At 42.5% G+C, this 13,928-nt stretch overlaps 1 protein-coding gene across 10 annotated transcripts in view; it reads left to right on the forward strand.

The window, feature by feature from the left end:
* Positions 1–13,928, forward strand: part of LOC128442559 (neural cell adhesion molecule L1-like protein) — a 57,092-nt gene that overhangs the window by 40,977 nt on the left and 2,187 nt on the right. For 3 of the 10 annotated variants that reach the window (XM_053425067.1, XM_053425068.1, XM_053425066.1), the window contains exons 23-27: positions 1,489–1,671; positions 7,387–7,425; positions 9,028–9,189; positions 9,591–9,770; positions 11,277–11,349. In XM_053425067.1, coding sequence (XP_053281042.1) covers positions 1,489–1,671; positions 7,387–7,425; positions 9,028–9,189; positions 9,591–9,770; positions 11,277–11,349 — 637 coding nt within the window. Of the gene's footprint in view, positions 1–1,488; positions 1,672–7,386; positions 7,426–7,772; positions 7,980–9,027; positions 9,190–9,590; positions 9,771–11,276; positions 11,350–11,548; positions 11,613–13,928 lie in introns of those variants that run through there. The other 7 variants (XM_053425070.1, XM_053425073.1, XM_053425069.1 and 4 more) reach the window with 7 other exon arrangements.

Here is a 13,928-nt window from a genome sequence, read left to right on the forward strand (position 1 = left end):
CATTACGCTCTCCCTGTTTTCAAAGCCCACACGCTCATTGGCTGACATTTCTGAAATCCTTTGTGTGAAATGTGAAGGCAGAGACTTTGCCATCTCCACCAACACCCACAGAGTCCGGCCCGCTCTTCAATATCTGCTCCTCTGTCAGACCTTACACAGATACTCCTACACATGCAGTGTGTGTGTGTGATTTTTATTTTTTTCAGATGAAATGATTCACCGTGTAACATGCAAGCCCCTTTCAGATTTTGTCTTCTATAAACTCTATGAATAAAATATATGCTGTGCTATACGCGCAGTCTGCACATCCGCTGGAGTCATGAAACTGCTGTGTAAGTAGTAAATGAATAATCTCACTGTGTTCACAAACACATAAAATATCCACAGTGTTCGGTGCCGCAAAAACGATAAAGAATCAGAGTTTTCCAAGCGGTCGGCTACGACAGGGATCAACACATATTCAATATTCACCTGCATCTCAACACGCGCAGGGCTCTGACATCAACGAAGGGGGTTTCAGGAGAAGTGCGTTGCTTTCCACAGTCTGCACAAATACTGTACTTTGATCTATAATACATGCTTAGTGATACGTTATGCTGCTTGAGTGATTGCCACTCCTCTAATTTCCTTTTCCTGCTTCCTCCTCACATTTTCCATTGCCACTGCCTTCCCTGCGCTTTCCCACCTGTACCACCTCCGTCTCTTCTTTTGAAAGTGTTGTTCTTTAAGCGTTTCCTTCATTATAAGACTCATTCTGGCATTCTTACAAACCTGGGTCCTATTTCCCCATCTTTCTGGTTCTCAATGATCAATAGGGTCATAAATATTTGCAGTATTGAGCCTATCTGCTCCGGCTATCTCCGCAGGAATCCTATTCATAATGCTGCCAGACAGATACAATAACAATCTGACAATCAGTGGTAAAAACCAGCACTTTGGTGGACATAGTGTGACTTGAACAAATGCCCCATTTTATTACAGTCTCGCTGTTGCCGGTGTTTTCACTCAATTACTGGACTGATTCCAAACAGTTTTGCTCCTATTAATCATTTAGACCCAAAAAGACGGGAAAGCAGGGCCAAGTTTTGAAAATACTGGAATTATCTTTTAAGTTTCATTTCCTCCTCCTCTCTCCCTCTCTCCTCTCCCTCCGCGTTTCATCCATTGCCACTTGTTTACTCTCCCCCTCCCACTCCCTCTTGAGCTCTCTATCTGCTGCTTTCATCTTCTCTCGCTTTTCTTCATAATGTATTCCTCCTCAGCTCACCTGTCAGGACATGTATCTGCCACGTTCACCTTCTGCATGAACGAGCATGACATCTCCTCATCCCTAAGCGCCCCTCCCCTCGACCATTGACCCTCATTGTAGTTGTGTTCCATTCACACATAACAGGGGACAAACAGTGACGACTCTCAGCCCCGTCCGTCCATTGTAGGCTCACTTCGCGCAACGTGAACTGACCTGACATCTTTCTCCTTCATCTATAGTTAATGAGACCACACTGGAGGTGGTTGACTCCCAGGAGACGAACATCACTGGGGCCGACACCACTCAGTGGGAGCTCCACGGCCTGCAGGAGGGCAGCCTCTACCGCTTCCACCTCAGTGCCTGCACTCGAGCAGGCTGCGGACCTCCACTCGCCCAGGAGAGCAACACGGTCACTCCGGAACGTGAGTAGATGAAGTCAGTGTACCTGTGGTGATAGTGTGGCTAATCTGCATTTGCATTAATTTGAAAGCCCCTCCAGTGATGGAGGCATAAATCACTGCAGACGTGGTCGCAGAAATTTGATAAGTCATATAAATTGGAGATAGTTATGCTGATGATTTATTTTACTGTGCCCTCAATGAAAACACTTTTTTATCGTTACAGTGAGTAGCCTATCTGCATTTGAAAACATTTTTCTCACGTCTAAAAAAATAATAACCCCTCATGAGTCATGACGTCATTACTGTTATCTGGGCCCAGAAACTGCTTATTTATGCAAAGCTTGTGCTGCAGACTTGAAGCATGGCGTTAAAAACCGGGTGTTTACAAGCTATGGATGATCTAATGCAAATGCTCTGCTGAGTCGAGGGAATTGGGTTTTTGGAGCTCAGCTCACACTGAATAAAAGTTTGGGTGTTTTATCGACACTTCCCTGTTACATATTCCTGCCTCTCTGGATTTTCAGTAGTGGCCTTGAAATGAAAACCAACTTAACAACAATTGTGTCCTTCACACAAATAAAAAAACATTTAAAAACAATGAGTCAAGATGTGAAGAATAGACACATAAGCCGTTTTCAGACATGACCTGCGGGTAAATTCCAGAGACTTGGCTAAGGACTTTGCCGCAGTTTGCCTTTAATACAGGCACAACACAGTGGGACGTTCTCTGCACCGACGTGTTCACAACAGATCAAATACTCTGCCTGCATTATTCAGGTGAAAGGTGGAGCTGCCAGGTGCAGGAGACAGAGACAGGAAGTGACGTATTAACTGCATGGATCAAGTAATTATCTTGACAAAACACAGATATGGCATCTCTGTCTGTGTTTTCTATGTGTTTGTCACCCAGGGCAGTAGACATAATAGTGTCACTCCAAATTTTTAAATATGGTCAAATTGTCCCCCCCAATAAACAGAATTGTAAAGTGTCCGAATAACAATAATAAAACTGTTATGCCATGCTATGACAAGCAAAAAAGATGACTGGAGAGGACAGGAGAGGAGAGGATAAAAGAGAGGAGAGAGGAGAGAAGAGAGAGGAGAAGAGTAGAGTGGAGAGGAGGGGAGGAGGAGAATAGAGGAGGGGAGGAGCAGAGGAGGAGAAAAGATGACTGAAGAGAAGGTTAGTGTAGGATCAATATAAAACCAATTTGCTAAACCTTTTGCTAAAATGACTGTACTTGTCTTTATAGATCTGTAGCAATGCATATATATCTGTTCATTGTTTAAAAAATAATACGATCAAATATTTAACATTGTGGGCCCTAATGTGTTTGCCGTCTTAAGTCTAATGTATTTATGCTAATATAAAGATATTTGTGTATATTTTATATAATTTGATATATTTATGAAAGTATATTTTGGAAAATATAAAAAATGAATATATAAAGCTATATAGAGACTTACAATCTAGTATTAAACATTCTTTAAAAAAAATCATCTCTTCATCTCATTTTGGTCCCCCCCAATGTTCACTTCATGACTACAGACTTGGTGTCACTGGTAGATATTTGTTTACTCTTTGATTCTCCTGGATTTCTACGGACACTATACTGGGAGGAGGTGGAGAAAGTCCGCAGAAACTGGGGAGCATCTCACGCGGCCATTTGCATTCACACATAGAGAAAAATACGGAGGAACTGCAGAGTTCAGTGCATGTCTGAAAGCAGCTATAGTGGAAACATCCGTAACTAAACACAGTGTATCATATTAAAAAGATGCTAATAAATGAAGAGCGGACCTGAAAGAGGAAAATCGTGTCTGAAAATGCTATTTAAAAATGCTCGGTGAGATTGTCTCCATATCATCCCTGTGAATGCTTTTCCACAGTGTGCTTATAGAAGGCTGCGTCTCTATTTTGTCATATCATAAACATGATAGCGGCGGCGAACAGCTTACAAACCTGCAGAGAATCAAAGTGACCTGAAGACAAATACAATATAACGACCGGGAGTCTGCAGTTTAGCGTGATCCTCAACCATTTAGAGCTTCGTGAAAAAGCAAAAAGACCTTTTGAATATTTTTAAGAGCCAGCGTAGCTCATGTAAAACTGGATTACTGTGCTTCCTCGTTTTTATTCATGTCTAGCAGCAGAATTATGAGCATTTTTATCCTCTAAATACCCTTTTAAATAAGGCCTGGGAGAAGATACAATGGTCTGTTTTTAAAGCATGGATTGGCATTGTAGCTTTTTGTGAGCTGAGGCCTTTAACCTGGCACTGTTTCTCACTTTGGCTGTGTCCGATATCACTTGCAATTCACTCTATAGGGAGTCTGCCATTTTGTAGGGCTGTCTGAATGTTAAGGGACGTTTTCATTCCCAATATAGTGCACTCATTGTTTCCCATAATGCATCATTAAAAACAGTGTACAACCAATGGTTAATGACCGAGCAGGATCTACCATCATGCATTGCGCTGACAGTGGAGAAATGAGAGGAGAGAGTGTGGTGAATATGAGCAGAGCAGCACATCCCTGCACAAACTGTGGGAAACAAGTACATTTTTTTAACACTAAATGCAAAATAAGCATTTTCCACTGGTTTCCACTGGCCAAGTGTAGTGTCAGAATATGTTTTTCCCGGATGAGCTCACTATATAATTCTCAGTATAGAAGTCCATTCATAGTGAAGTAGGGATAGTGAGTTAGTGAGGGGGTAGTCCTGGTCAAAAAACTGCAGTCTGTGTGCCTATACTTTCTGCTCTCCAAAGCCAATAATGATAAATTCCTCACACGTAGCCGTTTTAATCGTATCGCACTCAGTGAAACTCTTTGCTAAAAGTTTACGTTAGTTGTAGTTGAGACCAACATCGTTCAATTTAGACATTCTGGTCTCCTTATTTGACAATATTACCTGCCGCAATGCAGTTTCAGACGGCAGGGTGAGAAAATGAGCACATGAGAAAATGTTTCTCCACCATCTGTATGTTTTAATAAAAAGTTATTCATTTCTCTCTGGCTTTTATGTTTCCTTTGAGAGGCTTTGCATCTTGGAGGTGGATGTCCAGCCCGAGAGCCATTAGATGCACTGTTTGTATATAGGCCTGAGTAGGGGTTCGGTGGGGAGATGAAATGGTTCTGTTTTGGAGCGCTGTCCTCGGGGCGTGTTAGTCACAATGCAGCAGAGTGGATTTATGGCTGCCAATATCACAGAGCAGGGGCATCATGAATTTAGAGACATTAATGTGGAGGGCTGGAGTGGCAGTGAAAAAAGAAGAATGCATGTGAGTTATAAAGCCCCAGTAAGCAGGCTCTGGAGTGTTCCTTTTAGAGTTCACCTTTGACTGAGTGAGCTTTTAATGCTTATCACCGTTTAAGTACGAGAAACAAAAATTACAACGGACATACCCTGTGTTTGTGTGTGTGTGTGTGTGGCCGTTTGAAAGGGTTGTAAGGGGGGGGGGGGGGGGGGGGGGGTTGAACTGAGAGATTTACAGAAGGATGGAGTGGAACATCTGTGAGAAAGGGGAACAGAAAGAAAAACAGAGAGTAGAGCGAACAGCCACAGCAGAGGAGTGCGGCAGACGCAGAAACTGTTTTTCTCCATCAGGTTTAATGAGATAACAAAGCAGCAGAGATAAATTGGGTTACAAACTAGACAAAACGCAGAGAAGAGCACGCACCTCTGAAGCCACACACAAAACGGCTCCTCCAATTATTTGCTCTCCAGCACAACGCTCGAATACCCAAGTTGTTATCGCCGACACATTTGCTAATGGCTCGAACTTAACGTTTGAAAAAAGTTAAGCTGGAAACAGTGTAATCAAGGGCTGGCTTTATGTTCATTCTAATTAGCTTAGGATTCAGCAATCAGAGCAGAACAGACAGCTTCAGTGTACAGCAGTATTATTATTATTTCTTTCATTGTACTGTAAGTTAACGCAGGGGCTCCACATATGCACAGTGAGATCTGTTTACCACACTTATTTAAAATGACTGGAAATCCAACTTCTGGAAAAAATCTTTGTGACACCAGAAAAAGATCGAAGCAGCTCATCAGATCTATAATCAGCATGAATTTATCTTATCCAAAACCAACAGTACTAAAATCTTACATATACTTATTAGATTCAGGGTTATCGGGTCCCATATGTACAGGTTGTCATTTGTTCAAGAAGCAATTCATTAAAATACAAACCTGTAAACTTGTACGATAATAAAAATACACAATTACGTTTATAGTCTTAGTAATTATAGTTCCAACTGCACCTTTTATGCCTTCAGCCAGTGGCTGGAGGCAGTATGATTTCTGGTCTGGTCTGGTCTGTCCGTCCCATTTTTGTGAACACGATATCTCTTGAACGCCTTGAGAAAAGGTCTTCAACTTTGGAACCAACGTTCAGTTAATGTCTCATGGCTTAAAAAATATACATTCAGGTGGTAAAAGGTCAAAGATCAAACATCAGGGTTTCTCTGACCTCACAAAGAACATTATTTTGCCTTGTGAACAAAGTTTATCCCCAAAAAATGTATGATGTTTACGTGGACCCACAGATAAACTGATTGGTATTTGTTTGTCAAAGGTCGAAGTTCAAGGTCACTGTGGCCTGGAAAATCATGTTTTTGAACTTTTGAAAATATCTCAAGTCTGCCTCAAGGGAATTTTTTCTAAGTTTCACCATTTGTCTCAAATATTAGGTGATTAGATTTCAGTGGCCAAAGTTAAAATGTCACACTGCATGTAGATGAAGACTGCATTGGATGGAAGAGGCATACAACCTGTTTGAGTGTTTAAAGAAAAGCAGTTCCTAGTCGCAACGTGATGGGAAACTATTGTTTTATTACTAGTTGTTCATCCTTCCATCCATGATCTATTAAGCTTATCCTTTGAGGGTCGCCGGGGGGCTAGATCCAGTCTTTGCAGACATTGGATGAGAGGCTGGGCATCTTCTGGACAGGTCACCAATCCATCACAGTGTTGAAATAAAGAGAAAAACAACCACTCATGATCCCATACTCACCTATTGTCAATTGAAAGTCTCAAATTAACCTTAGCCTGGTCTGTGGACTGTTGGAGGAAACCGGAGAAACCCACACAGACACTGGGCAACATGCAACTCCGCTTTAGTTATACATGTAAGATACATGTATAAATCTTACCACTGTTAAGCAGTTAGCATAATAATCTAGACTCAAGAATGTAAACATCAGTTGATGTCAGTCAATCTGGGATTTTGTGGGATTGATGGAAACTTGTCAATCAATGAGGAAAGATTCATTGTTTCTTTTAATGAATTCTTTATGTCATCTTTTTATTTGCTGTATTTTGTGCCTACAAATGTGGTTTTATCCATCAAATACCAATTTGTGATTGATTACTTTATCTATTGTGATAAATACCGGATCACTGGTTAGAGTTAGTAGAAGTAGTAGTAGGTACTTGGGAGGGAAAAGGTGTATGCTTCTTTGGCAGCGCGGTGCCCTCTGGTAGTGTGATCCTCCACCAGTCACCTCATCTGAAGAACAAATCACTGATGCAGGTTTCCCCATGCGTCTGTACACGAGGATGTACTGCCCACGTACTTGTATGTGGATATGCATGTGTGTGCAGTCACGCATCCCTACAAATCTGCAAGGAGAGTGTGTCTGTGCGCCTCTTCTGGAAACCTTAAATCCGGCTTGCCATATATTTCTAATATTCTGCTGTTATTTCATTTTCTTTTTATCCCTCTGAAGATTTGTCCCTGACTCCAGCTGTGGCCCCTATTCAGAGCAGTATGTATCAGCGCCTGCAGCGGCTGCAGCATGCCAACGTAGAAGTAGTAGCGCAAGGGATAGACAAGGTTGTAGATGTTTTTGCTGTAGTGTGTAGCTTGCCATAGCCTCAGCAATTGTTTGTCCTTTAGAGTTGTATAATGGTGTTTGGGTAATTCCTGGAAACAAACTAAAAGGCAATACGAGACTCCCTGCTACATTTGCTACCATTAATCCAGTTTCCCTGGTTGCTCTAACAATCCTGCCTTCATGTAATCTCAGACCTCACTCTCTTTCACGATATAGAGCAGTAGATCTGACAGTATTGTTGCAGGAATCTAACATCTGAGGGTTCTCTTTGATTTCAGCCCACAACTGCTCTCTCTCCTTTCCAACCTCTATGCCAGGCAATTCTACTCATCTTTCCTTAGGTATACAGCTCACACTCACACATGCACAGACAATAATACCCCTGTGATCCCATCCAGGTTGTACCTGAACTTTCAACTAACAATGGGAGTCGAGACAGAGTCGTCTCCGATTGTTCTGATGTCTGCTTTTGGGGGTTGTGGGGCCGGGGGCCGGGGGTGTTGGAGCATCAGGAAATGTCAGCTTTGCTTAAGAGCGAGAGAAGACAAGATGTCACCGCCGCCCACGATCTCTGTTCCTAACCCTTTATGAGGCAAAATCCAGCTCCACTCAATTAAGTCTCGGGCCCACTGTTGCCTTCTGAACTGTCATCTTGAAACGTTTTTTGCTGCTGCTGCACTGTTTGCCTCTGCTAATCCTCTTTTCCTGCCTTCTGTCTTTCTCCTTTTCTCTGGGATGGGCTGTGTTTTCCTTTGTCCTCGATTTGTCCTCCCACTATTTCTGCTCTCTTTATCAGTTCCGGCCCTGGTGAACGTAAGCTCCTACGTGAGTGACACCTTTGCCAAAATCAGCTGGACTGCCAGAGAAGAGCAGCAGGACTCACAGCTTTATGTGGCTTATATGAATAACCGTAAGCTACTTTTCCTGTCCCCAGCCTTGCTAAACATCGATAGGAATTTTAGTTGGCACCACATTTAAGTGAATCTGAATTTCACATCATGAATATACTACAAGCCTAGTGTCTGAATGGTAACTTCCATCATTTCCACGATATCCTTCAAATGTATTAAAGGAGACATAATATGTTTATATTCAGGTTCTTCTATCTCCTAATTCCCAAAATACCGTCTTTACTTGCCCCAGCTCAAAATACTGCAAGTCACTTTGACATTTTCAGAATGAAATCTGCATTACCACTGCATTACAAACAGCCCATCACACACAGGCATATTTAGGACAGACAAATAATGCTCTAATAGTTTTAATTTGGAATATAACTTTAAAACGTTAACACATCGTTTTCCTCATACTGTCAATTGCGGACAAAACCCTTTATAACACCCTAAAACAAAGAGAAATGTTGATTCAGCACAATATGTCTCCTATAATATTTAATGTTAGATTTAGAACAAAAAGTGTGCTTGCATAGGAACCCTTTGTGACTCGGTGACAGGTTATCCTTTCCTCTTTCTCTGTAGCCAGACCGCTAATACAGACTTGCTGCTTGTGCACCTCTTGTGCTTGGCTGTGTAGGTGATGGTAACTGGTGGATTTCTGAAGCCGTAAACACTTCTCAAAGTTTCCACGTAATTGATGGGCTCACACCCGGGACGGTGTACACAGTGCGCCTCATGGCCAAGGGACTACTTGATAACGCTAGCATTTTCGAGGACGTTATCCAGACTCAAGTCAAAGGTGAGAGGAGAGACAGAGCTGTCCCAGTCCGTAGAGTTTAGTATCCTGCCATAACAATGCAAACCTATCATCAACGAACTGATATTGACTGTGGTGAATGTGCGAGTTCATTTATTTTCCTTGTGTTTCGTCGACATTTGTTTTGTTTCCTCCATATCTAATGTTTTGTTTCCCCCCTATCTCATATATTTTCAGAAGAGATTTAGTGTTATAGCTGAAGGGTATGTGAATAAAATACGATGTGAGAGCATCCTCTCAAACTTGAATTCATCATGTTGTTGTTTTTTTGGTCCTACTCAAAGATAACGCTGTCTGAGGAATGCTTGAGGGGATTGTCGTACTCAAATATACTGTGTGTTAGGATGATCTGTGAGCTCTGCCTCTCCTTTTTTAATTCTCAGGTGTTGAAGGTCAGCAGAGAAACTCCTCGACCCAGGGATGGGTCATTGGGACCATGTGTGCTGTGGCACTCCTCACCCTTGTCGCACTCATGGCTTGCTTTGTGCGGCGAAACAAAGGTGGCAAATATGCAGGTACGCCACCGCCGCGCCGGCGACCAGACATGTTCTCCATGGAAAAAGGTCAGTTAGTCTTTGACGGGTTGGGCCCCCTTATCATTTTGCTTCGGGAAGTGAACCAAAATGCAGCTCAGGAAACAGATAGAAGATCTCGGTCTGATTTGGTTACATGCATCATTTCTGACATTTTCAAACACCACCAGTTTTCCAGGGTGATTCTTTGATCTACTTTACTCTACTGTCATTTTGGTTGACATCCCGAAGGAAAGTAAATGTGCACTGGACCTTAACCCTCACCCCAACCCTGTTTGGAAATCTACCCTGCATGCATGTTGGAAACCTATGCATGCCAGCCCCACCAACTCCGAATTCATTAACCCCAAATGAGATGAGCTTGTGTAATTTGACTCCTTGTGGAGTCATTAGTGTGGCTCTGTTAGTTGTGCTTGGAGCCTGTGATCACAGAACTTATCAAGCGAGATGAGTGAGAATCAGCTGGCTTAGCTCCACTGCTCCCCACCTCTCACCTGAGCAGACATCCTGGCTCTTCCTCTGTGCCTTTGTGTAACCTTGTGTCCGAACCAAATTCAGTTTCACAATGCCACCTACCTGCAAATTGTCTCCTCACTCGATTTCTTTCCTCTCCGCCTGATTTTTTCCGTCTTCTCAACACAACTCCACTTCTTTGCCTGCAGCAGCTTCTGACATGAAGCACTGAATGTTTTATCAGCTCCGGTGGATTCTCCCCCTCTGCCCATCCAGCTCTGTTGATGAAATCCCTCTTTTGTTTTTCCTGAAAAGCAGCTGGTATTTTTAAAGCATATTTACACAAAGAGACGATGTGCAGCACTTTGTGCAGACCTACAGAAAGAGGCTTTCAGTGTCCAGACTTGATAGTTAGTTTACCATCATATTTAGCTGCGCTCAGAGGATGTTTATGCCTTTACACTGCATACATCCTTCGTGTCCTTCGTGTGAAAGCGATAACTCAGGAACGCCCTGGGAGATTTTTCCACCAGTTCGCCTGAAGATGACCTGATAATAGTTTGGTGGTCAAAGGTCAAGGTCGCTTTGACGGCAGAAATCCCATTTTTGCCCATAACTCAGAAATTCACCCTCAAATTATGACAAAACGAGAAATATGTCTTGAAATAGATGAAGCGATGACATTTTTACACCCAAGAGGTCAAAGGCCAACTTCACTGTGACATCAAAGTCATTATTCAACACGATAACTCAGGAGCAAAGCAGGCGATTGTGACTGTTTATCCTGAAATGACCGGTTGGACCATTAATTCTCACCAGCATGAGACCTACTCACTCTTACACACTTACTGAGCACAAATGTTCACCTCTGATGATAAACGCTAAACAAAGGCAGATGCTACTGTTTGAGTTATCTCCCTTGTGAAAATGTAAGAGGACAGGAACCTTCGTAGTGATCTGAATCTGACGCATTACAAATGATATCACATCGCACCAGTACAAGTGAGATGTATTACACCTATGGATGAAAGTGCTGCTCTTCAACAATGGCGCTGAAATGTCTGTCCTGCCGCCCCCCTGCAGTGAAAGAGAAGGAGGACCTCCACCCTGACGTCGAGTCACAAGGATTGAATGATGACACCTTCTCTGAATACAGGTGAGCTGAACTCCCACTTTACAGAGGAAAGCTGCAGCGCCAGAAATGTGTTCTGGGGAAATTACCTTTTTCTTTATCTCCTAGAAAATGCATTGTGTTGTAGTCATATTAATCTAACCACCATATGTGAAATATTTTTGTGGCTGAGAAACTCATTTGTCATGTGTCACAGTTATGCTTTTCTCTCCCATCCCGAAAGCAAACCTTGCATTCACGAGCAGGATCGGCCTAGAAGCCAATGTTCTCGTCATTTAATGGGCTAGGTAATCACACCGAGTAGTTAAGAGTAGATGGTGACACACTTTACTTTGTTGTTTGATTCTGTGTGCATGTGCGTGCTCAGTGGAAACTGTGAGTCAGCTTGATTCAGTAGGGATCAGCTTTTGTGTGTTAGTGTGTGTGTTTGTGCCTACCTGTAGTCTGCTTGTTTCTTGTTACGTGTGTAATTTATGGAGTGGCATTTCGCTAGTTGAATTAAATGGCATCTGCACGCTTGCTGTCGCTCAGTGTATTACAGCTGACTCACAGTATGCAGGTCAAAATAAATCATCTTAACATACTCACACATTCACCCGATCAGAATTTCAGGAGCCAAACTTCAGTACCTATGTGATACAATATGATAAATAACATATGAGCCCAATATCTCATTCAAATGCTATCTCATATTAACACCAATGCATTGATTTTGTGTAAAATTGCAAAATCGAACCTGCTTATTCATATAATCAATGTCGTTAGGTTCCACTACTCTTCATTACCTTCCCTGACACTGATTCTGTTGTTTGACTTTGTATATTGTCTGATATCAAGTCCTGATCTGACACCAGTGTATTACAAGTTGTGTGCTATCAACCTTTTATTGGAGTGGTGGTTGATATCATTGCTGTTTGGCCTATTCCTAGCAACAGCAGTGGCAGATTGTCTTACTTATTCTACATTACAGCTGCTATTTTAGCTAGCTCTGGCTAATGCTACACTACTGGAAAGTACTTCTTTGTGGCATCACAGCACAGCTGCTGTTTTGGTGCGGCTAAGATTAAGATTAAGATGCATTTATTTGTCCCAAACAGGCACACTCATACAGGAAGGGAAATTGAACCTCTGCTTTTGACCCATCTGGTGCAGGACACACAGAGCAGTGAGCGACCATGTAAGGCGCCTGGGGAGCAGATGTTGGCGGAGTAAGGTGCCTTGCTCAGGGGCACTAGACAGGGTAGGGAGAATCCTCTTGGATTTTTGGACAGATCAATCCAGGTTCGTCTTTTTGTTGTTTCTCCGTGGAGTCGAACCAGAGACGAACCAGAGACCTTTTCTGCCCATAGTCCAAGTTTCTGCCACTAGTCCACCGCCTCTCTAAGAAGAAGTGATTTCTGGGAAAATAAAATTTGCATTTATTTGGATTAAGCTAATATACTTTAAAGACGTGATATCGGTACATTTAGTAATGCATTCGGCCAGGTCCGACCCCGCATTTTCTGTTAGCTGTATCAAAGGCATTACAGGTAGATGCCGGTATGTGTGTCTTAACAGAATAATTTGGGGCTGGCTGTAATCTTGAACCAGAAACGTTTCCCCTTGAGTGAAGGGCTGGCAGACAACAGTTTTTAACAATTTAATTTCTTAGATTTGCTTTTGTTTTCGCCACCACTAATGTAAGAGGATGTCTTTAGAGAGACTGGAGCAGATTCAGATTTACTGTTGAACACTCGTTCACATTGTGCACTACCTTCAGTAGAGGTGACACATTAAATTGCAATAAGGGAAGCTCCCACCGCGGACGTACGGATCGATTATAGATGTACTGTAATTGCTCATTGAAAATATCTTATATTCAGTGTAACAGACACACACTAAGCATGGCAAATGGCTGGAAAAAACTGAAGTAGACAGCTGTTGTTTTTTATAATAGCTGTTGAATTTCTATTGTTTTTGCTTTGTTTTGCTGCCACCGTGACAGTTTAGGGAAATCGACTGGATCCTATTTTTGCTCCGCAGCGCTGTCAGCAACTGTGTGACAGTGGTGTTTGTTTTGCTACAGAAACCACCGAAAATAGCCTCTTCAGTCAGCTTTGATTCCACTCATTGTCACATTCTTCAGAACATGATTACTCAAAATTGTGTAGTTGCTGCCAAATGCGTCCCTTTGATTGTTGCCAAGACTATAATTCTAATAAAAAAAATGCATTGTCTCGTGTCTACAGCTCGGTTTATAGATTACACAGTTTAAAGATGTAATAAGTACGTTTTTCCAGCCCCAGAGCCCAAGATCATTATAACAGTGTTGCTACATGGTGTTGTCATTTGTTGCTGTACACATGTGGTGGTGGTGCGCACAGCTTTGGTATTGTTTTCTGTGATGCCAAGTTTATTTTGTGAGTTCCTCAGGCAGGAGAAGCCGTCTTAATATGTATGTGTGTGAGTCGGTTGCAGCTGTGTGGCTGCAGCCTTTTGTTTAGCATGCCTCTCCTGGCTGGGTTCTCACTACTGTCCCCCCAGAGTGCCCTTAGCCCCACTGAGATGTTGTTTTCCTGGCTTTAGAGTCAGATTCAGGGCTCTCTGGTGCACTTTGAATCTCT

The sequence above is a fragment of the Pleuronectes platessa genome, chromosome 6 (assembly GCF_947347685.1).
Source record: "Pleuronectes platessa chromosome 6, fPlePla1.1, whole genome shotgun sequence".
NCBI classification, from domain to species: Eukaryota; Metazoa; Chordata; class Actinopteri; order Pleuronectiformes; family Pleuronectidae; genus Pleuronectes; species Pleuronectes platessa.